This window comes from Oncorhynchus kisutch, linkage group LG28, assembly GCF_002021735.2.
Source record: "Oncorhynchus kisutch isolate 150728-3 linkage group LG28, Okis_V2, whole genome shotgun sequence".
NCBI classification, from domain to species: Eukaryota; Metazoa; Chordata; class Actinopteri; order Salmoniformes; family Salmonidae; genus Oncorhynchus; species Oncorhynchus kisutch.
This window is the reverse complement of record NC_034201.2, coordinates 41662087-41684712: the sequence shown is the minus strand read 5'-3', so window position 1 is coordinate 41684712 and position 22626 is coordinate 41662087. Positions and strand designations below refer to the sequence as shown.

The window sequence follows — 22626 nt, the reverse complement described above, 5'->3', positions numbered from 1 at the left end:
TAACTATTCACCCCCCCAAAGCCAATACTTTGTAAAGCCACCTTTTGCAGCAATTACAGCTACAAGTCTCTTGGGGTATGTCTCTATAAGCTTGGCACATCTAGCCACTGGGATTCTTGCCCATTTTTCAAGGAAAAACTGCTCCAGCTCCTTCAAGTAGGATGGGTTCCGCTGTTGTACAGCAATCTTTAAGTCATACCATAGATTCTCGACTGGATTGAAGTCTCGGCTTTTGACTAGGCCATTCCAAGACATTTAATTTTTTTCCCTTAAACCACTCAAGTTTTTCTTCAGCAGTATGCTTAGGGTCATTGTCCTGCTGGAAGGTGAACCTCCGTCCCAGTCTCAAATCACTGGAAGACTGAAACAGGTTTCCCTCAAGAATTTCCCTTTATTTCCCTGTACACTTAGCGCCATCCATCATTCCTTCAATTCGGACACGTTTCCCAGTCCCTGCCGATGAAAAACAACCCCACAGCATGATGCTGCCACCACCATGCTTCACTGTGGGGATGGTGTTCTCGGGGTGATGTGAGGTGTTGGGTTTGTGCCAGACATAGCGTTTTCACTGATGGCCAAAAAGCTCAATTCTAGTCTCATCTGAGCAGAGTACCTTCTTCCATATGTTTGGGGAGTCTCCCACATGCCTTTTGGCGAACACCAAACGTATTTGCTTATTTTCTTCTTGAAGCAATGGCTTTTTTTTCTGGCCACTCTTCCGTAAAGCCCAGCTCTGTGGAGTGTACGACTTAAAGTGGTCCTATGGACAGATACTCCAATCTCCGTCTTTGTTGCCTCTCTGATTAATGCCCTCCTTGCCTGGTCCGTGAGTTTTGGTGGGAGGCCCTCTCTTGGCAGGTTTGTTGTAGTGCCATATTCTTTCTATTTTTTAATAATTGATTTCATGGCACTCTGTGGGATGCTCAAAGTTTCAGATATTTTTTTATAACCCACCCTGATCTGTACTTATCAACAACTTTGTCCCTGTCCTGTTTGGAGAGCTCCTTGGTCTTCATGGTGCCGCTTGCTTGGTGGTGCCTCTTGCTTAGTGGTGTTGCAGACTCTGGGGCCTTTCAGCACAGGTGTATATATACTGAGATCATGTGACAGGTCATGTGACACTTAGATTGCACACAGGTGGACTTTATTTAACTAAGTATGTGCCTCCTGAAGGTAATTGGTTGCACCAGATCTTATTTAGGGGCTTCATAGCAAAGGAGGTGAATACATATGCACCATCACTTTTCTGTTTTTTTCCCCCTTCAGATTCCTTTTTAAGGAATTCCATTACAAGAAATAAAAATACAAATAAATATAAATTACAGGTTGTAACGCAACGAAATAGTCAAAATGCCAAGGGGAATAAATACTTTTGCAAGGCACTGTACTTTCCGAATGCACTGTACATACAGACAGAAAAAACATACGCTAACATTTTCTATTATTTCAATTATTTAAGTTATTTAAGTTATAATATATATCATGATCAGGCAAGACAAGATATAAGTTCCTTTAAACCTGTCTTATGCAATGTTCATATGATATCTGAGTGAGAGTGACTAAATCAATGGGGGACCCCTGGAGGTGATGGTGCCTAGGTAGCTTGGGTGCCCGGTCAGTAATTCGGCCATGATCATTAAAAGGTTTAGATAGCTGTCAAGACTAATGTTAGCTGACATGGGCTAATTGAGTTAACTTCAGCGACTGACATAACAAGACGAAAACTGCTGACACACTACCAAACTGCTGAAGCACTATGAAATTGTTAGTTGTGTGTCCTACTATCAATCATGAACTAAACAGTACATTAAGTTGAGGCCAATGACTGTTGAAGTGACCGTTTATGTCTAGAAACGGTACTGGCAATGTACATTTTAATGTTATTTCTCCTCAGTTATACTTAACTGCTCCTCAATTCTACTTTCTAACCAAGTGGCAATGTGGTAATTACCAGTTGCGAAGTCGTATATACGAGTTGTGTGCTTTCACGTTTTGAACTGGGAAATACCATCAAACATGGTGGTCATTAGAAGGTTTGTGAGTGTTTTGCTCTTTTTTTGGCCGACGAAAAGTATATCCAGAGCTGCTTTCACTTTCATTCTTTCTCAAAAGGAAGATGAACAGAATCAATAAACTACTGCTGATGACGCCGCCATGCTTAATGTCTTTTTTGTTGACAAATAACGTCAGAGATGTGCAGGGGAGAACGGGGATGATAGATGAGTTTCCCACTTGTAATTATCAATTGAATTGGCGTTCAAGTGGATTTCCCCAGTCATATGCTGTTACTAGATGATGTGAAGGCAGTTTTATAGAGATGGCAATTTTTTTATGCAGGGGGAGAGATACAGACATGCACCGTAAATGTTGGGCGGATTATTTACTGTAATCCGATTAGACATTTTTTTTTTTATATAATCCGAGTTGATTACAGTTATTTATTAATTTAGCTATCCCGAAACATGTAATCCGTTACTACCCAACCCTGCCGCACAGTTATAGCGTCAGGTCCCTAGATGGCGATAAAGACTAATAAAATACATCTGAGTGAGGTTTGTGGTTTTATTCAAATCGGCCAAAACAAATGTGGGATTTCATTCAAAAATCCACCTAGTGGTGCCGTTTGCAAGTATAAAGTGAGGAGGCAGTGTTTGGGTTTGGGGGCTGGGCTGCCTATGTAATCTGCTAGTCTCTGCCTACTTTCTCGCATCAGCACCACCAAGCTTTGATTGCGTTTTAGCCCGGTCTGCCTGCATCTGCGTTCCTTGCCTCGCGTCTTAGATATTAGCCTACAAAACAGCAGACGAAGAAACGAAAAAGGATTTATAGAAGTGTGTCCATCGTAAGTAGATGTTTTTATTTGACATATTCTGTTTTTGGACGCTAAGGACGAAGTAGTCTAGGCTAGGTTACTGCAGGTGTAGCCCTATGAACATAGTCCGATAACATAGTATTTATTTTGATGCCTGCTCCATGGCGTTGGAAAAGGTGATTTTCCACCTTTTTTAAATGTAGAATATATTAAGTTTGATAAATTAGATGAGGGAAATGATATCTCAAGTTAGCCTGCACACCCACATATTTAATTTATCAAATATTTTGAATAATTAAACGGGATTTCATAGCGTCTTATTACCCTGTTACAATATCTGATGTCGTTATGAAGTTAAAGTTGAAATCCAATGTAGGTCATTTAAATGTTTAAATAAACTTGGTTGGATTAAATAACAAACGTATCGATTTGCGTGGTCAGTAGATGTTTTATGGTTTGATAAATGACACACGAACAATGAACTAACATAGTTTTTGTTATATTTACAGCATCTGCTTGAGAAGTGTACTATTTTCTATTAGTAAAGATGGTTAAACTGGGGAGCAATCTAGAAGACAAAGGCGCTAAACCGGTCAGTGTGGAGGATGGCTTCCAAAACGTGCCGCTCATCACCCCTCTGGACGTCGGTAACCTCCAGTATGGAGCCCCAGACAAGGTAAAATGGACTATCTGTCTGCTCTGCTCTCCTCTCCGACTCACTCCTTGATTTATTGCCATTGCCATTACGTAATTGAACAGAAATCCCATCTTTCTGTCATCTCAATTGCCCTCTTGCTTCCTTTGTTTAAAGCACCTATTAAGGAAGCAGGTGTATAACTGGGATGTACATGTTCCATTCAAGGATGCCAGCAAACATGTAATCTCTAATTTACTTTGACAAGAGGGTTTATTTTTTTGGTCCAGCACTGACGACTTCTGCTGCTTATTACACAGAATGATGATGAATGAATCACTGAACTGAATGTGTTAATATGATTGATATGAGTAATGATATTTGTAATTGTTTAATAATGCATATAATTGAATCTTACTTTGAAGGGATTTTCAATCATAACAGCTGATCGGCTAGTGTTCTCCATATGAACACAGCAGGTTTTAAAAACATTTTCATAGAAGTGAAGGACAGGTCCTTTGTTGTGTTGTCACAAGGCATATCTGCTGATGTCATTTCATGCATGTTTTACTTCAGCAGGGAATGCTGATATTAATTTGACATTGAGGATGTAAAGAAATAACTGTCCTCTCTCTGTGATTTATTTGTCAGCTCCCAGCTGATCATGAGGCTGGCTCTTGGTTTATTTGATGGACAGCACAGCAGGGCCCGTGGCCCCATGCAGGCCGAGCCCGTCACTCTATAGTAACCATTAGGAGAAGAACCGTGACACTTTTGCAGAGTGGTGCTTCAGCCCTCGTCTTGTATTCTGCTGATGAAGGCACAATCTCCCAGTACACCTGCTAACTGGAGTGGCCTGTCACTCCACACAGACTTGCAGCATTACAAAAGAGCCCTGTGTCATATTTCACTAGGGGGGCAGGGTCACAATAGCAGGTCCTGCCTCTCCTTCCACAACAGTGTTATAAAGGGAGACTCTGGGGAGACGGAGCACCATTCAGAATTTTCAATGCGTTGATTCATGCCTCTCAAGTGTCATATAAGATATACCATTCAGAGGGTCAAAATGGGTCAAGAGCAGTGCTATTGGGCTGTGATTACGGGAACAGCTGCTTTAGAGAACATGTCAAAATGGATAAGTACATAATTGCTGGTTGTTTGGAGATGGAGTTGTTGAAGTGGACTAGGTGCCATGCCAATACATTTCCCCAGGGTGGTTGGATAACTAGAAAAAATATGAAGGCTCTACTTTGCATACAGCCTTGGAAAATGCAGTTGAGTTATTTATTTTAATGGGAAATTATTGACATTTGAAACAATGCAGTGAAGGCTCATTTCATAATGTGTTTACAGTGGTCCTGTGTTCCCTGAACAGTGAAAATGACATGAAATTACATGACATGACATCAGAGGGTTTGAATAGTCTTTGTTGTCTCTATGAAGAGTGGACATCAATGTCTCCAGATTCCCCTCAAAGCGCTGTCATTCTAGTATCTAGTTCGTTCCTGACAGAGATTGAGAGGTGGTCTAGGCAGGCTCTCAGATCTCTGGAGGGCAGTGGTGTGTGTAGACTAGACACAGTGTAGTCTTGTTGGGCTACAGATAATGCATAGCTGTGGGTACAGTTCACATTCTGCTGCATTCCCAAGATTCCATGTTCACCGTCTGGTTAAAAACCTCCCCAGCCTGAGGTGATGTTACCATGTTTTCTCAGAGATTCGTGGCTGTATGTTATACGGAAATAATGTATTTTTATGGGGTGGATCAGCTTTAACATTGCAGATAGATTGCAGCTTCTATCAATGTAATTGTCTGCATTATTTACAATCCACCATATATATTTTGTTTATAAATATAGATATTATTTTAAATATATTTTATATATTTTCCTTGATTATTTTCCCCTAACCCTACCGCCCCTCCCCTAATTGGAGTAAACTAATGGACAACAGCACTTAGGTTTCTACTTCCAGTTTATACATACTAAATAACAGTGGAGGCTGCTGCGGGGAGGACGGCTCATAGTAATGACTCGCTGGAACGGAGCGAATGGAATGGCATCAATCATATGGAAACCATGTGTTTGATGTATTTGATACCATTCCACCAATTCCGCTCCAGCCATTACCACGAGCCAGTCCTCCTCAATTACGGTGCCACCAACCTCCTGTGCTATATACATTTCATGGACACAGTTATCTTTTATTTGTCTTTAGTCCCACCCTTCAGCTCCCCTCAACACCTCCCATCTATCTCCGAACATCATTTCATTTCTATTTGCCATATATTGTTCAAGTGTTCTGTGATGTTTCACAAAAGTTCTGAACCTTTCTATTCTCATAGTTTTCTACAGATTGTAAATTAAAGATACACATTTTAGGTAACAGTATTATTATACTATTGATCCATTGACAATGACTTTTCACATCACCCAGCAGTGCTATTCGCAGAGTTAACTCCAGGTAAATGTTGCAATTCTTCAGCCATTGCTGAACCTGCGACCAAAAACAAGCTACATATGGACAATAACAAAAAAAGAAAATCAAATGATTCTGTCTTTTCGCAGCAAAATGTCACTGTTTATCAGGTGAATATAAAACAATGACTGAAATAGATGGAAGAGAAAGTCAACCATGACACCCTCTATGGACATTATTACAGAGAGTGGCCTAGAGGTCTATAGGGAATTTACATTCAAACATAACTCAAAACACTGTGGGGTTGAGTCTATTCTGTCATCCTGTGTTGGAGGAGTTACCAGGGAGCTACAGCTGTTGATATCCCTCTAAGTCTAACCAGGGCTACACAGGGCTGGACAGGGCTACACAGAGCTGGACAGGGCTACACAGAGCTACACAGGGCTGGTCAGGACTATACAGGGCCGGACAGGACTACACAGAGCTACACAGGGCTGGAAAGGACTACACAGGGCTACACAGGGCTGGACAGGGCTACACAGGGCTAAGCACAGCTGGTCAGGACTATACAGGGCTGGACAGGACTACACAGAGCTACACAGGCTGGAAGGACTACACAGAGCTACACAGGGCTACACAGGGCTGGACAGGAGTACACAGGGCTACACAGGGCTGGAAAGGACTACACAGAGCTACACAGGGCTGGACAGGACTACACAGAGCTACACAGGGCTGGGCAGGACTACACAGAGCTACACAGGGCTGGACAGGACTACACAGGGCTAAGCACGGCTGGACAGGACTAGACATGGCTGGGCAGGACTATACAGGGCTGGGCAGGACTACACAGGGCTGGACAAGACTACACAGAGCCACACAGGGCTTAGCACGACTACACAGGGCTGGACAGGGCTAGACATGGCTAGACAGGATTGGCCAGGGCTACACAGAGCTAGACAGGGCATCACAGGGCTAGACAGGGCTGGACAGGGCTACACAGCGCTAGACAGGGCTGGACAGGGCTACACAGCGCTAGACAGGGCTACACAGGGCTAGACAGGGCTACACAGGGCTGGACAGGGCTAGACAGGTCTAGACAGGGCTGGACAGGGCTACACAGGGTTGGACAGGGCTACACAGGGCTGGACAGGGCTGGGCAGGGCTGGACAGGGCTACACATTGCTGGACAGGGCTACACAGGGCTGGACAGGGCTACACAGGGTTGGACAGGGCTACACAGGGCTAGACAGGGGAACAAACAGGCCAGGGAAACAGAATTCTCTGTGGGTCAGTGCTGAGAGGAATTAGACCTGATCCCATCTGGACGGCAGTGACGTGCCTGCAGGCCGCAGGGTCTCCAATATCTTGATTGGGTGGGAAACCAGCAGAGTAACTGAGCTGTGGAGTGTAATGAAGGGTGGTACATGCAGCACTTTGAATCAATCGTTTTCATAAGAATTCAGGCCCCAGGCCAAGCCTTTGATTGCACTTCTTTGAGAACAAGCTGCTGTTTTACAGGGTGAGCTGGATGACCCATCACTTGGCCCAAACATCTAAGAGCTTGTTGGATATTGGATGAGGGATGCCATGTTGTGACTGTGCAAGTGGGTCATCTAATACTCACCTGGAGTTCCCTCTCAGAATAACTGCAGTGTTTCTTAGAAAAGTGTACACACCAAAGCATAAAGGAGAATCTAGCAGAATATGTAAAGACCATATTTGGGGACTTTTTTTTGTTATCTTGTTATCTTTGGAGTTTCACCTCCTTATTCCTTGTAGCAGTGATTCATTCATGTGCATTATTCAGACAGGAAGTCATTGGGTATGTCCCAAATGGTAGCCTATTCCCTATTTGGTTCACTACTTTGACTAGGACCCTATCCCTAAAAGTAGTGCACTAAATAGGGAATAGGGTGCCATTTGGGACGTATGCATAATGACATAAAATGTTATCCTGTTCTAGGATTAGACAACAAATCTTATTATCAGCCTTTTAAAATAAATTCATAAAAAATCCTACAATGTGATTTTCAGGATTTTTTTTTCTCATTTTGTCTGTCATAGTTGAAGTGTACCTATGATGAAAATGACAGGCCTCTCTCATCTTTTTAAGTGGGAGAACTTGCACAATTGGTGGCTGACTAAATACTTTTTTGCCCCACTAGGTAAATTATAATGCAAATACAGTCCGTTTGATTATCTGACTCAGTGGAGCTCCTAGGATGACCTACTGTACCTGGGGAACTGCATGTCCTCACCCAAGGGTAGCCTACATATTGCTTTTTCTCCATGAATGAGAAATGAAATGGCAGTGGTAATGATAACAGTGTCTCTAAAAAAAGACAGAGAAGCATGGTATTTCAGGGGGGAAATGAAATGTCAACATGATGGGGGAAGAAGTTAGAGAGGCTGTAATTGCAGAGTTCAGGGCAAGTAGCTGAGTCTCTTGGAGACTTCAGGACAATATAATCCCGTTAATTCCAGGTTGTGCTGTGGAGAGAGGAGGTACCAACAGTTTGTGGAAGGTGCAATTATTTGGTCCTATTATTGGAAGCGCTAGCGCCATTCAGTTCCTGTAATTTGTCAAGTTAGAGAGGTCCAGGGGAAGAGTGTCTGCAGATGGATATCTGAGAGGAACAGTACAGTCACAGTGGCCTGTACCAGTGATAAGGAACCAGCAGTACAGTCACAGTGGCCTGTACCAGTGATAAGGAACCAGCAGTACAGTCACAGTGGCCTGTACCAGTGATAAGGAACCAGCAGTACAATCACAGTGGCCTGTACCAGTGATAAGGAACCAGCAGTACAGTCACAGTGGCCTGTACCAGTGATAAGGAACCAGCAGTACAGTCACAGTGGCCTGTACCAGTGATAAGGAACCAGCAGTACAGTCACAGTGGCCTGTACCAGTGATAAGGAACCAGCAGTACAGTCACAGTGGCCTGTACCAGTGATAAGGAACCAGCAGTACAGTCACAGTGGCCTGTACCAGTGATAAGGAACCAGCAGTACAGTGACAGTGGCCTGTACCAGTGATAAGGAACCAGCAGTACAGTCACAGTGGCCTGTACCAGTGATAAGGAACCAGCAGTACAATGTGCTAAATTCATCAGTCATTTACTGCAGAGTATACTTTCTGACGAAATCTTCAATGTGACTTTCATACAAGGAGCACAATGAGGCTCACCTGGATGTTTTTACATTTTTAATTTAACCTTTATTTGACTAGGCAAGTCAGTTAAGAAGGTTGTGATACAGCCCGGGATCGAACCAGGGTCTGTAGTGACACCTCTAGCAGTGAGATGCAGTGCCTTAAACCGCTGCGCCACTCGGGAACACTCAGGATGTAATCACGTGCACATTTTTATCTCTCTCTCCCCCTCTGTGTTTTGACTGCTATTCTGAGCCAATTTCAGTGAAGAATGGCAGAGTGACATTACTGGGACAGGCCTCTGCTTACCCAACTCTCTGTTCCTCTACATCGTGTTAAAAGAGAGTGGATTGGTTCTGATTGGGGTGCATCATACAGGCCAGTGCCTAAAATAGCCAACCCCTGACAGTTGCTTGGCAGAGACAGAGGTTAGAGTTTTTATGTTTCTCTCTCTGCCCTTGAATAGATAACACAGTGATGACATAACACGGTGATGACGTAAGAGTAAGACTGTGCGGTATGATGGCTCTGTCTAACTGAAGTCCAGCTAACCCCTAAGGGACATTTTTTTGCTGTGTCACTGTAACTGACTGTGTTTTGCCCTCTCCTTTCTCTGTAGGTGGTGGTGAAGACACGGACTGAGTACCAGACGGACCAGAAGAAATCCAAGATGAAGGTGCCCAAGGTGGAGGAGTTTACCATCAGCTTCACTGATGGAGTGTCAGAGAGACTCAAGGTACTCTGAAAGTTAATTTCTTAATTCACTGAGACAGACCAACTCTTCCCTCAGCGCTAAGATGCTACTTTGCTACGTTGCTGCCTGCTAGCGTTGTTAATATTAGAATTCCGCTCCTTTAAGCACATATAGTGTTCCTGAAGAGTTATCTTTGGGAATGTATCAACTTCACGGATGCAGATGTAAGTTCCTTAGGATTCCTTAGGAGCTGTACAGGGAACACAATGGTAATTGGGTTGTCATGGTAGCCAGATCTCATGCATAAGCTCATGAGAATCTCTGTACTACTTGAGCTAGCAAGCTGAAATGTCCGTGTGAATATAACAGTGTGTGATCCACAGTACCTGAGACATACTGGATGTTTCTTCTGGATTTATTACACATTATTAACATACAAAGTAGATTCCCAGGTTGAAATTGAAATGGACCTGCAGTTTCTTATAGAGCAGCTCTGTCACTAACAGTGAGAGGAGACCCAGACCGTAGAGTGAAATGGATTGACCTCATCCATAGTTAACACATGCTCTGCTTTCATTAGCCTCAATAGCAGTGGTCATTGTTCCCTCGGCACATCAAATCAATGGGCTGCAATGTCTTATACAGTCCTGAGTGAGGTCTAGGGCTGGGATTTGCCAGGGACGTCACAATATGATATTATCAATATACTTAGGTGCCCATACTATACAGTGGGGCAAAAAAGTATTTAGTCAGCCACCAATTGTGCAAGTTCTCCCACTTAAAAAGATGAGAGAGGCCTGTAATTTTCATCATAGGTACACTTCAACTATGACAGACAAAATGAGAAAAAAAATCCTGAAAATCACATGGATTTCACATGGATTTTTAATGAATTTATTAGCAAATTATGGTGGAAAATAAGTATTTGGTCACCTACAAACAAGCAAGATTTCTGGCTTTCACAGACCTGTAACTTCTTCTTTAAGAGGCTCCTCTGTCCTCCACTCGTTACCTGTATTAATGGCACCTGTTTTAACTTGTTATCAGTATAAAAGACACCTGTCCACAACCTCAAACAGTCACACTCCAAACTCCACTATGGCCAAGACCAAAGAGCCAGAAACAAAATTGTAGACCTGCACTAGGCTGGGAAGACTGAATCTGCAATAGGTAAGCAGCTTGGTTTGAAGAAATCAACTGTGGGAGCAATTATTAGGAAATGGAAGACATACAAGACCACTGATAATCTCTCTCGATCTGGGGCTCCACGCAAGATCTCACCCCGTGGGGTCAAAATGATCACAAGAACGGTGTGCAAAAATCCCAGAACCACACGGGGGGACCTAGTGAATGACCTGCAGAGAGCTGGGACCACAGTAACAAAGCCTACCATTTAATTTTTGAATAATTTTTTATTTGACCTTTATTTAACCAGGCAAGTCAGTTAAGAACACATTCTTATTTTCAATGACGGCCTGGGAACAGTGGGTTAACTGCCTATTCAGGGGCAGAACGACAGATTTGTACCTTGTCAGCTTGGGGGTTTGAACTCACAACCTTCCGGTTACTAGTCCAACGCTCTAACCACTAGGCTACGCTACCGCGTATGGTAGTTACCATCAGTAACACACTACGCCGCCAGGGACTCAAATCCTGCAGTGCCAGACGTGTCCCCCTGCTTAAGCCAGTACATGTCCAGGCCTGTCTGAAGTTTGCTAGAGAGCATTTGGATGATCCGGAAGAAGATTGGGAGAATGTCATATGGTCAGATGAAACCAAAATATAACTTTTTGGTAAAAACTAAACTCGTCGTGTTTGGAGGACAAAGAATGCTGAGTTGCATCCAAAGAACACCATACCTACTGTGAAGCATGGGGGTGGAAACATCATGCTTTGGGGCTGTATTTCTGCAAAGGGACCAGGACGACTGATCCGTGTAAAGGAAAGAATGAATTGGGCCATGTATCGTGAGATTTTGAGTGAAAACCTCCTTCCATCAGCAAGGGCATTGAAGATGAAACATGGCTGGGTCTTTCAGCATGACAATGATCCCAAACACACTGCCCGGGCAACGAAGGAGTGGCTTCGTAAGAAGCATTTGAAGGTCCTGAGGTGGCCTAGCCAGTCTCCAGATCTCAACCCCATAGAAAATCTTTGGAGGGAGTTGAAAGTCCGTGTTGCCCAGCAACAGCCCCAAAACATCACTGCTCTAGACTAGATCTGCATGGAGGAATGGGCCAAAATACCAGCCACAGTGTGTGAAAACATTGTGAAGACTTACAGAAAACGTTTGACCTCTGTCATTGCCAACAAAGGGTATATAACAAAGTATTGAGATAAACTTTTGTTATTGACCAAATACTTATTTACCACCATAATTTGGATTTTTTCATAGTTGAAGTGTACCTATGATGAAAATTACAGGCCTCTCTCATCTTTTTAAGTAGGAGAACTTGCACAATTGGTGGCTGACTAAATACTTTTTTGCCCCACTCTATGTATTGCAATTCCCAGGATTCTATAGGTATTGCGATTCTATGCTGTGATTTTGTTGAGTTTTAAATGTTACAAACATATTCACCATATGTTCCGTGTGGCTCAATTGGTAGAGCATGGTGTTTGCAACACCAGGTTTGTGAGTTTGATTCCCATTGTAACGGTTCTCTTTTGGTGAAGGAGAGTCGGACCAAAATGCGGCGTGTAGATTGCGATCCATGTTTAATAAACAAACGTAAAACACAAATCAATTACAAACACTACAAAACAAAGAACGTAACGAAAACCGAAACAGCCCTATCTGGTGCAAACACAGAGACAGGAACAATCACCCACAAACACACAGTGAAGCCCAGGCTACCTAAATATGGTTCCCAATCAGAGACAATGACTAACACCTGCCTCTGATTGAGAACCATATCAGGCCAGACATAGAAATAGACAAACTAGACATGAAACATAGAATGCCCACTCAGCTCACACCCTGACCAACCAAAACATAGAAATATACCAAGTAAACTATGGTCAGGGTGTGACACCCATGGAGGACAAGTACGAAAATGTATGCTCTCACAACTGTAAGTCACTCTGGATAAGAGCATCAGCTAAATGTAATATTGCTCACTATATGTCTTCTGCAGAAAGAGAAGAGAGAAAAGGAGTTTTGGTCAGTCATGGAAATAAAAGTATTTAAAACATGTTGGCTCACTATTTAAAAAGTAGATGGAGAACAAGCTATAGGATGAAAAATACCTGCGTTTTGGAGAAGGTATAGATGACTAGTGCTAGCTAACGCTATCTAGCAAAAAAACACAACCAAAATATATATTTTTGCAAATCAATACTTGGAGTCAAAATATCAACATAATATCTTCAGAAATAATATTGCGATATGTAACTGTATCGATCCCCCCCCCCCCCCCCCCCCATCACTTGTTTAGAGCTATTACCATTTTAGGTGGTGTTGAATTTGGATGGAAGAGAGGGTTCTGCAGAGTGTTTGACTATAATTATTGTAATGTGGAGTCTGGCAGTGAGGAAGGAGAGCAGAGAGAGGGGAAGTTTGGCTTTGCCGTTAAAGGTCATTTGAGGAGCCGGCAGAGGAAGAGAGAGACAATGAAATATTCAACACAAACAGAGGCTGTGAAGCTTGTCTGAGTGGGGTTGTGACTGACTGAGAGGAGGATCTCTTCTGCCTTGCTCCCTTTGTGGCAGAGTGGAGAGGCTTGATCGACCATGCCTGGCTTTCCCTCCCACAGCTGGGAGATGAGATGGAGGTATTTGACCTGGAAACAAGGAGGGCCTTCTCTTGCAGACTGCACGGCGCAATGCGCTATCAACTTCTGTTTGGTGGAGGGGAATTAAAATGAGGGACTTTCTTATAACTCAGTCTGATTTGTGTGCCGTAGGATCTTTCGGGGGGCTGGCTGCCTTGCGTGACTGATTGAGCTGAATGAGCAGTGTATTCTGACTATCCTCCCATTCTAGCGCTGACTGGGGAGAAAGAGACAGATCTGTGTAGGAAGCTCTCACATCGTCTCTCCATAGCAGATTGTGTTGATGGATGAAGCGCTCAGAGTCTCACCTCCCTGCTCCCAGTTGAGTTGAGCATGGCCAAATTCCCCATAGTTACTTTATCTGGGAAAAGGGGGAGGAACGTCTTCCTTCATTAAACACAAAACAAAAGAAGACGGAGGTCTCTTGGTATCTGATGCAGCAAAGCGTAACATATTAACATATCATATCATATCGGAATTAGGAGGACTCAATTAAAGTGGGGAGGTGGATGGAGGGACGGGCTTCAAGCTGTCTGTTGGGGCTCGGAGGGCAGGTTGTGGCTGGCTCTCTCTTTCTCTGCAAGCAGGGAGGCAGGATGTTTGACCACACACTGCATGCCAAGTGGCTCACACTGCATGCCAAGTGGCTCACACAGGATGCCAAGTGGCTCACACAGCATGCCAAGTGGCTCACACAGCAGCAGCAGTAACAGTAGTAGTAGTAGTAGTAGTAGTAGTAGTAGTAGCAGCCGTAGAAGTAGCCTAGTAGGAGTAATAGTGGTTGTAGTAGTGGTAGTAGTAGTAGTAGTAGTAGTAGTAGTAGTAGTGGTAGTAGTAGTAGTAGTAGCCTAGTAGTAGTGGTAGTAGTAATAGTAGTAGTAGTAGCAGCAGTGGTAGCAGTAGAAGTAGCCTAGTAGTAGTAGTAGTAGTAGTAGTAGTAGTGGTAGTAGTAGTAGTAGTAGTAGTAGTAGTAGCAGCAGCAGCAGTAGTAGCAGTAGAAGTAGCCTAGTAGTAGTAGTAGTAGTAGTAGTAGTGGTAGTGGTAGTAGTAGTAGTAGTAGTAGTGGTAGTAGTAGTAGTAGTAGCCTAGTAGTAGTGGTGTGTAGTAGTAGTAGTAGTAGTAGTAGTAGTCGTAGAAGTAGCCTAGTAGTAGTAGTGGTAGTAGTAGTAGTGGTAGTAGTAGTAGTAGTAGTAGTAGTAGTAGTAGTAGTAGTGGTAGCCTAGTAGTAGTAGTAGTGGTAGTAGTAGTAGTGGTAGTAGTAGTAGTAGTAGTGGTAGTAGTAGTAGTGGTAGCCTAGTAGTAGTGGTAGTAGTAGTAGGAGCCTAGTATTAGTAGTAGCCTAGTAGTAGTAGCAGTAGTAGTAGTAGCCTAGTAGTAGTAGTAGTAGTAGTAGTAGTAGTAGTAGTAGTAGTAGCCTAGTAGTAGTAGTAGTAGTAGCCTAGTAGTAGTAGTAGTAGTATCCTAGTAGTAGTAGTAGTAGTAGTAGTAGTAGTAGTAGTAGTAGTAGTAGTAGTAGTAGTAGTAGTAGTAGTAGCCTTGTAGTAGTCGTAGTAGTAGTAGTAGCAGTAGTAGTAGTAGTAGTAGTAGCCTAGTAGTAGTAGTAGTAGTAGTAGTAGCAGCAGCAGCAGTAGTAGTAGTAGTAGTAGCCTAGTAGTAGTAGTAGTAGTCTAGTAGTAGTAGCAGTAGTAGCAGCAGCAGCAGCGGAAGCAGCAGTAGTAGCCACGTCCAGTGTCCTGCCCACACCATATAGCCAGAGAGCCTCTCACCCAAAGCAATTATCATATAATTATCTTAACTGTCTTTGTTTTTTTCTGTTGGGGAAAAAAAGGCAATGCCAAATAAGTAATTATTTGGCATTGTATTGCATGACATAAGTATTTGATACATCAGAAAAGCAGAACTTAATATTTGGTACAGAAACCTTTGTTTGCAATTACAGAGATCATACATTTCCTGTAGTTCTTGACCAGGTTTGCACACACTGCAGCACACACTGCAGCCCACTCCTCCATACAGACCTTCTCCAGATCCTTCAGGTTTCGGGGCTGTCGCTGGGCAATACGGACTTTCAGCTCCCTCTAAAGATTTTCTATTGGGTTCAGGTCTGGAGACTGGCTAGGCCACTCCAGGACCTTGAGATGCTTCTTACGGAGCCACTCCTTTGTTGCCCTGGCTGTGTGTTTCAGGTCGTTGTCATGCTGGAAGACCCAGCCACGACCCATCTTCAATGCTCTTACTGAGGGAAGGAGGTTGTTGGCCAAGATCTCATGATACATGGCCCCATCCATCCTCCCCTCAATACGATGCAGTCGTCCTGTCCCCTTTGCAGAAAAGCATCCCCAAAGAATGATGTTTCCACCTCCATGCTTCACTGTTGGGATGGTGTTCTTAGGGTTGTACTCATCCTTCTTCTTCCTCCAAACACGGCGAGTGGAATTTAGACCAAAAAGCTCTATTTTTGTCTCATCAGACCACATGACCTTCTCCCATTCCTCCTCTGGATCATCCAGATGGTCATTGGCAAACTTCAGATGGGCCTGGACATGCACTGGCTTGAGCAGGGGGACCTTGCGTGCGCTGCAGAATTTTAATCCATGACGGCGTAGTGTGTTACTAATGGTTTTCTTTGAGACTGTGGTCCCAGCTCTCTTCAGGTCATTGACCAGGTCCTGCCGTGTAGTCTGGGCTGATCCCTCACCTTCCTCATGATCATTGATGCCCCACGAGGTGAGATCTTGCATGAAGCCCCAGACCGAGGGTGATTGACCGTCATCTTCAACTTCTTCCACTTTCTAATAATTTTTCCAACAGTTGTTGCCTTCTCACCAAGCTGCTTGCCTAATGTCCTGTAGCCCATCCCAGCCTTGTGCAGGTCTACAATTTTATCCCTGATGTCCTTACACAGCTCTCTGGTCTTGGCCATTGTGGAGAGGTTGGAGTCTGTTTGATTGAGTGTGTGGCCAGGTGTCTTTTATACAGATAACGAGTTCAAGCAGGTGCAGTTAATACAGGTAATGAGTGGAGAATAGGAGGGCTTCTTAAAGAAAAACTAACAGGTCTGTGAGAGCCGGAATTCTTACTGGTTGGTAGGTGATCAAATACTTATGTCATGCAATAAAATGCAAATGAATTACTTAAAAATCATACATTGTGATTTTCTGGATTCTGGATCTCTCACATTTGAAGTGTACCTCTGATAAAAATTACAGACCTCTACATGCTTTGTAAGTAGGAAAACCTGCAAAATCGACAGTGTATGAAATACTTGTCCTCCCAACTGTATGTGACGTAAACAGTTGTTTCAGTTGGATGAGTAATGCTGCCATACAGAATGTTCAGAGTGTATGGTTATTATGTGCTAGTCATTTTTGTTCAGAAATATGCACACACACGCACGTGAACATACACACGCACAAACACATGCTCAAACGCACACACACACGCTCACATGCACACACACACGCTCACACACACAGCACGTTTCAGTGACAGCACGTTTCAGAGACAGCACGTTTCAGTGACAGCACGTTTCAGTGACAGCACGTTTCAGTGACAGCACGTTTCAGAGACAGCACGTTTCAGTGACAGCACGTTTCAGAGACAGCACGTTTCAGTGACAGCACGTTTCAGTGACAGCACGTTTCAGAGACAGCACGTTTCAGAGACAGCACGTTTCAGAGACAGCACGTTTCAGAGACAGCACGTTTCAGAGACAGCACGTTTCAGTGACAGCACGTTTCTGGCAGACTTCTTCTGTTACACACAGGTGTTGGAAGTATGCTAGATAGCTAATTAGTATAGGTGGTCCCTCCAACTGCAGTCTGTCTTTTGTAAACACGTGCTGTAAAATGGAAATGTGGCCATGTGGGAACACTGACGCAAACCCTATAAAGGTGTGCATCCATTTCTCGCTGATATGAAAGTTAAGGTCCTTATGCGTAACGCCTTTGTCAAATGACAATGACTCTTATGTGTAATGTAATGAAATGGACCTGAGAGTCATGAACAATGGCTAACTCTCCCTGTGTGCACATGAGTATAGAGAAAATGAAATGAAAGAGCAGGGAGCTGAGCTGAGACGCCTCTCTCTCTGTCAAGGGACTCAGCAGAATGAGAATGAAGGGCAGGCGCTGGCTGGGTGTCTTGGCTAGCAGATGCAATCTCCACATATCCAAAACATTGCCTGTGAGCATCAGAGGTGAACCAGTTGCATACACAGCTCGAGCAAGACATTCATCAGCATTTCTCTGACTACTTTACTCCATTGAGTCAAAGAAACTTCTGATTCCAGGAGGACCATGAGCTGTGGCTATCAATAAGGTGTCTGATTTATCATTTTCATCTCGAATAGAAGTAGAGGGACTTTTGTCAGAGGTTGCTTGTTGTGAGCACTGAGGGAACTTTATGCACTTGGCCAGATGATTCTGCATCTTTGTTGCATTCTTCACATAAGATTTGGCACAGTATTTGCATATGTACATAGCTTTTCCTTCTACATTAGCTGCAGTGAAATGTCTCTACACATCAGATAGTGCCCGTTGCATTTTCCTGTAAAGAGTTTTTTTAAATTTGAAAAAAAAGGAAATACATTCCATGTACAGATAAATAGATAAGCAGTTAGATTAAACAACTGCTTTGTTTACAGTAGTAGAGAGTAGTATAGAGTATTGAGTATAGAATATAGAGTGGTAGAGATGATAGATTATTGCGTATAGAGTAGTAGAGTATGGAGTAGTATGGAGTAGATAGTATTAGAGAGTTGTAGAGTGCATAGAGGTGTAGAGAGCATAGAGTATTAGAGAGTTGAAGAGAGTATAGAGTAGTAGAGAGTGTAGAGTAGTAGAGAGTGTAGAGTAGTAGAGAGTAGAGAGTAGTAGAGAGTGGAGAGTGGTAGAGAGCATAGAGTAGTAGAGAGTATATTGTAGTAGAGAGTATAGAGTTGTAGAGAGTATGAGAGTAGTAGAGAGTAGTAGAGAATATAGAGTAGTAGAGATTATAGAATATTGCATATAGAGTATAGAGTACTAGAGAGTATAGAGTGGTATAGAGTAGATAGTAGTAGATAATAGAGAGTAGAGAGTAGTAGTGAGTATAGATTAGAAGAGAGTATAGAGTAGTAGAGAGTAGAGAGTAGTAGTGAGTGATGAGTAGTAGAGTATAGAGTAGTAGAGTATAGAGTAGTAGAGAGTAGTAGAGTATAGAGTAGTAGAGAGTATAGATTAGAAAAGAGTAGTAGAGAATATAGCGTATGGAGTAGTAGAGAGTAGTGGAGAGTATAGAGTAGAAGAGAGTAGTATAGAGTAGTAGAGTATAGAGTAGTAGAGAATATAGAGTAGTAGAGAATAGTAGAGAGGAGTATAGAGTAGTAGAGAGTAGTGGAGAGTACAGAGTAGAAGAGAGTAGTAGAGAGCATAGAGTATGGAGTAGTAGAGAGTAGTAGAGAGTAGAGGGTAGTAGTGAGTCACAAGTAGTAGAGAGTAGTAGAGAGGAGTAGAGCATTGAGAGTAGTAGAGAGTAGAGAGTATATAGTAGTAGAGAGTATGGAGTAGTAGAGTATAGAGTAGTAGAGAGTAGATTGAGCAGGATAGTATAGATTAGTATCGAGTAGTAGAGTATACAGTAGTAGAGTATAGATTGGTAGAGAGTATAGAGCAGTATCGAGTATAGAGTAGTGGAGAGTATAGAGTAGAAGAGAGTAGTAGAGAGTAGAAGAGAGTAGTAGAGTATAGATTAGTAGAGAGTATAGAGTAGTCGAGAGTATAGAGTATGGAGTAGTAGGGAGTCGACAAGGGTAGTAGAGTATATATTAGTAGAGAGTATAGAGTAGTAGAGAGTATAGAGTAGAGAGTAGTAGAGAGTGTAGAGTAGTAGAGAGAAATAGAGAGTAGAGAGTAAAGACCATAGAGTAGTAGAGCGCGTAGAGTATGGAGTAGTAGAGGGTAGTATAGCATATAGAGTAGAGGGTAGTAGAGAGTAGAAGAGAGTGTAGAGTAGTGGAGAGTGAGAGGAGTTTTTAGTTGAGAGGAGTAGAGATGAGTTTTTAGTAGAGAGTAGTAGAGAGTAGTAGTAGAGTTGTAGAGAGTAGAGAGTAGTAGTCGAGTAGTAGAGAGTAGAGAGTAGGGAGTAGTAGAGAATATAGAGTAGTAGAGAATAGTAGAGAGGAGTATAGAGTAGTAGAGAGTAGTGGAGAGTACAGAGTAGAAGAGAGTAGTAGAGAGCATAGAGTATGGAGTAGTAGAGAGTAGTAGAGAGTAGAGGGTAGTAGTGAGTCACAAGTAGTAGAGAGTAGTAGAGAGGAGTAGAGCATTGAGAGTAGTAGAGAGTAGAGAGTATATAGTAGTATAGAGTAGTAGAGTATAGAGTAGTAAAGAGTAGATTGAGCAGGATAGTATAGATTAGTATCGAGTAGTAGAGTATAGAGTAGTAGAGTATAGATTGGTAGAGTGTATAGAGCAGTATAGAGTAGTGGAGAGTATAGAGTAGAAGAGAGTAGTAGAGAGTAGAAGAGAGTAGTAGAGTATAGAGTAGTTGAGAGTATAGAGTATGGAGTAGTAGGGAGTCGACGAGAGTAGTAGAGTATATATTAGTAGAGAGTATAGAGTAGTAGAGAGTGTAGAGTAGTAGAGAGAAATAGAGAGTAGAGAGTAAAGAGCATAGAGTAGTAGAGCGCGTAGAGTATGGAGTAGTAGAGGGTAGATTGAGCAGGATAGTATAGATTAGTATCGAGTAGTAGAGTATACAGTAGTAGAGTATAGATTGGTAGAGAGTATAGAGCAGTATCGAGTATAGAGTAGTGGAGAGTATAGAGTAGAAGAGAGTAGTAGAGAGTAGAAGAGAGTAGTAGAGTATAGATTAGTAGAGAGTATAGAGTAGTCGAGAGTATAGAGTATGGAGTAGTAGGGAGTCGACAAGAGTAGTAGAGTATATATTAGTAGAGAGTATAGAGTAGTAGAGAGTATAGAGTAGAGAGTAGTAGAGAGTGTAGAGTAGTAGAGAGAAATAGAGAGTAGAGAGTAAAGACCATAGAGTAGTAGAGCGCGTAGAGTATGGAGTAGTAGAGGGTAGTATAGCATATAGAGTAGAGGGTAGTAGAGAGTAGAAGAGAGTGTAGAGTAGTGGAGAGTGAGAGGAGTTTTTAGTTGAGAGGAGTAGAGATAAGTTTTTAGTAGAGAGTAGTAGAGAGTAGTAGTAGAGTTGTAGAGAGTAGAGAGTAGTAGTCGAGTAGTAGAGAGTAGAGAGTAGGGAGTAGTAGAGAATATAGAGTAGTAGAGAATAGTAGAGAGGAGTATAGAGTAGTAGAGAGTAGTGGAGAGTACAGAGTAGAAGAGAGTAGTAGAGAGCATAGAGTATGGAGTAGTAGAGAGTAGTAGAGAGTAGAGGGTAGTAGTGAGTCACAAGTAGTAGAGAGTAGTAGAGAGGAGTAGAGCATTGAGAGTAGTAGAGAGTAGAGAGTATATAGTAGTATAGAGTAGTAGAGTATAGAGTAGTAAAGAGTAGATTGAGCAGGATAGTATAGATTAGTATCGAGTAGTAGAGTATAGAGTAGTAGAGTATAGATTGGTAGAGAGTATAGAGCAGTATAGAGCAGTGGAGAGTATAGAGTAGAAGAGAGTAGTAGAGAGTAGAAGAGAGTAGTAGAGTATAGAGTAGTTGAGAGTATAGAGTATGGAGTAGTAGGGAGTCGACGAGAGTAGTAGAGTATATATTAGTAGAGAGTATAGAGTAGTAGAGAGTGTAGAGTAGTAGAGAGAAATAGAGAGTAGAGAGTAAAGAGCATAGAGTAGTAGAGCGCGTAGAGTATGGAGTAGTAGAGGGTAGTATAGCGTATAGAGTAGAGGGTAGTAGAGAGTAGAAGAGAGTGTAGAGTAGTGGAGAGTGAGAGGAGTTTTTAGTAGAGAGGAGTAGAGATTAGTTTTTAGTAGAGAGTAGTAGAGAGTAGTAGTAGAGTTGTAGAGAGTAGTAGTCGAGTAGTCGAGTAGTAGAGAGTAGAGAGTAGTGAGTAGTAGAGTATAGAGTAGTAGTAGAGTAGTAGAGAGTAGATAGTAGTAGAGAGTAGTAGAGAGTAGTAGAGTAATAGAGAGTAGTAGAGAGTAGTAGGAGTAGAGAGTAGATAGTAGCGTATAGAGTAGAGGGTAGTAGAAAGTAGAAGAGAGTGTAGAGTAGTGGAGAGTGAGAGGAGTTTTTAGTAGAGAGGAGTAGAGATTAGTTTTTAGTAGAGAGTAGTAGAGAGTAGTAGTAGAGTTGTAGAGAGTAGTAGTCGAGTAGTAGAAAGTAGAGAGTAGGGAGTAGTAGAGAGTATAGAGTAGTAGTAGAGTAGTAGAGAGTAGATAGTAGTAGAGAGTAGAGAGTAGTAGAGAGTAGTAGAGTAATAGAGAGTAGTATAGAGTAGAGAGTAGTAGGAGTAGAGAGTAGATAGTAGTAGAGAGTAGAGAGTAGTAGAGTATAGAGTAGTCGAGATTTGAGAGTAGTAGAGAGTAGAGAGCAGTTGTAGAGAGTATATATTAGTAGAGAGTGTAGAGTAGGGATACAATGTGAAGCTGTGCATCTGTTAAAATCTCTATGTTAAGAGACAACCCCTTTTCCAGTGTTTGAGGCATCACATTGATTTACATGGCTTCTCTGTAGAACTGTACATTTGTAAATATGTTAAAACTATCATTTCTAGACTCGATTTCCACCTAGAGGCTTTTCTCCCCGGCTCTGTCACACAACTGAGGCAAGTCAATGGCCTGTATGGATCAGCCTGTTCTGTGACAGTTAGTCCTCCAATCAGGAGCTGGGTTGTGGCCTGAGGCCAGCAGCAATCCTCCTCCAGACTATAATTTATGACCAGCCTCTCTCGTCTGTCACTTGCGCCATCCGCGTTTCTAAAGTGCCAGTCAATACAAACTCACTCACTCACTCACTCACTCACTCACTCACTCACTCACTCACTCACTCACTCACTCACTCACTCACTCACTCACTCACTCACTCACTCACTCACTCACTCACTCACTCACTCACTCACTCACTCACTCACTCATTCACCTTGGAGCCATAGAAACACTGCCAGGTCCTAGTGCTAGGGAATTAGAGCCGCCTCCCTGGTGAACGCTGGCCATTGATTGGTTGGATTAATCAGCCATGTTGTTCATGGGCAGCC

The 22626-nt window shown here is 42.7% G+C and overlaps 1 protein-coding gene across 1 annotated transcript in view; it reads left to right on the top strand.

Moving 5' to 3' along the window:
• Positions 1-2524: 2524 nt before the first annotated feature.
• The window catches only part of LOC109872992 (neuronal vesicle trafficking-associated protein 2), a 35889-nt gene continuing 15787 nt past the window's right edge, over positions 2525-22626 (top strand). The window contains exons 1-3 of the mRNA XM_020464443.2: positions 2525-2842; positions 3322-3488; positions 9634-9750. Of these exons, the coding sequence (XP_020320032.1) occupies positions 3360-3488; positions 9634-9750 (246 nt within the window). The 5' untranslated portion in view covers positions 2525-2842; positions 3322-3359. The remainder of the gene's footprint in view (positions 2843-3321; positions 3489-9633; positions 9751-22626) is intronic.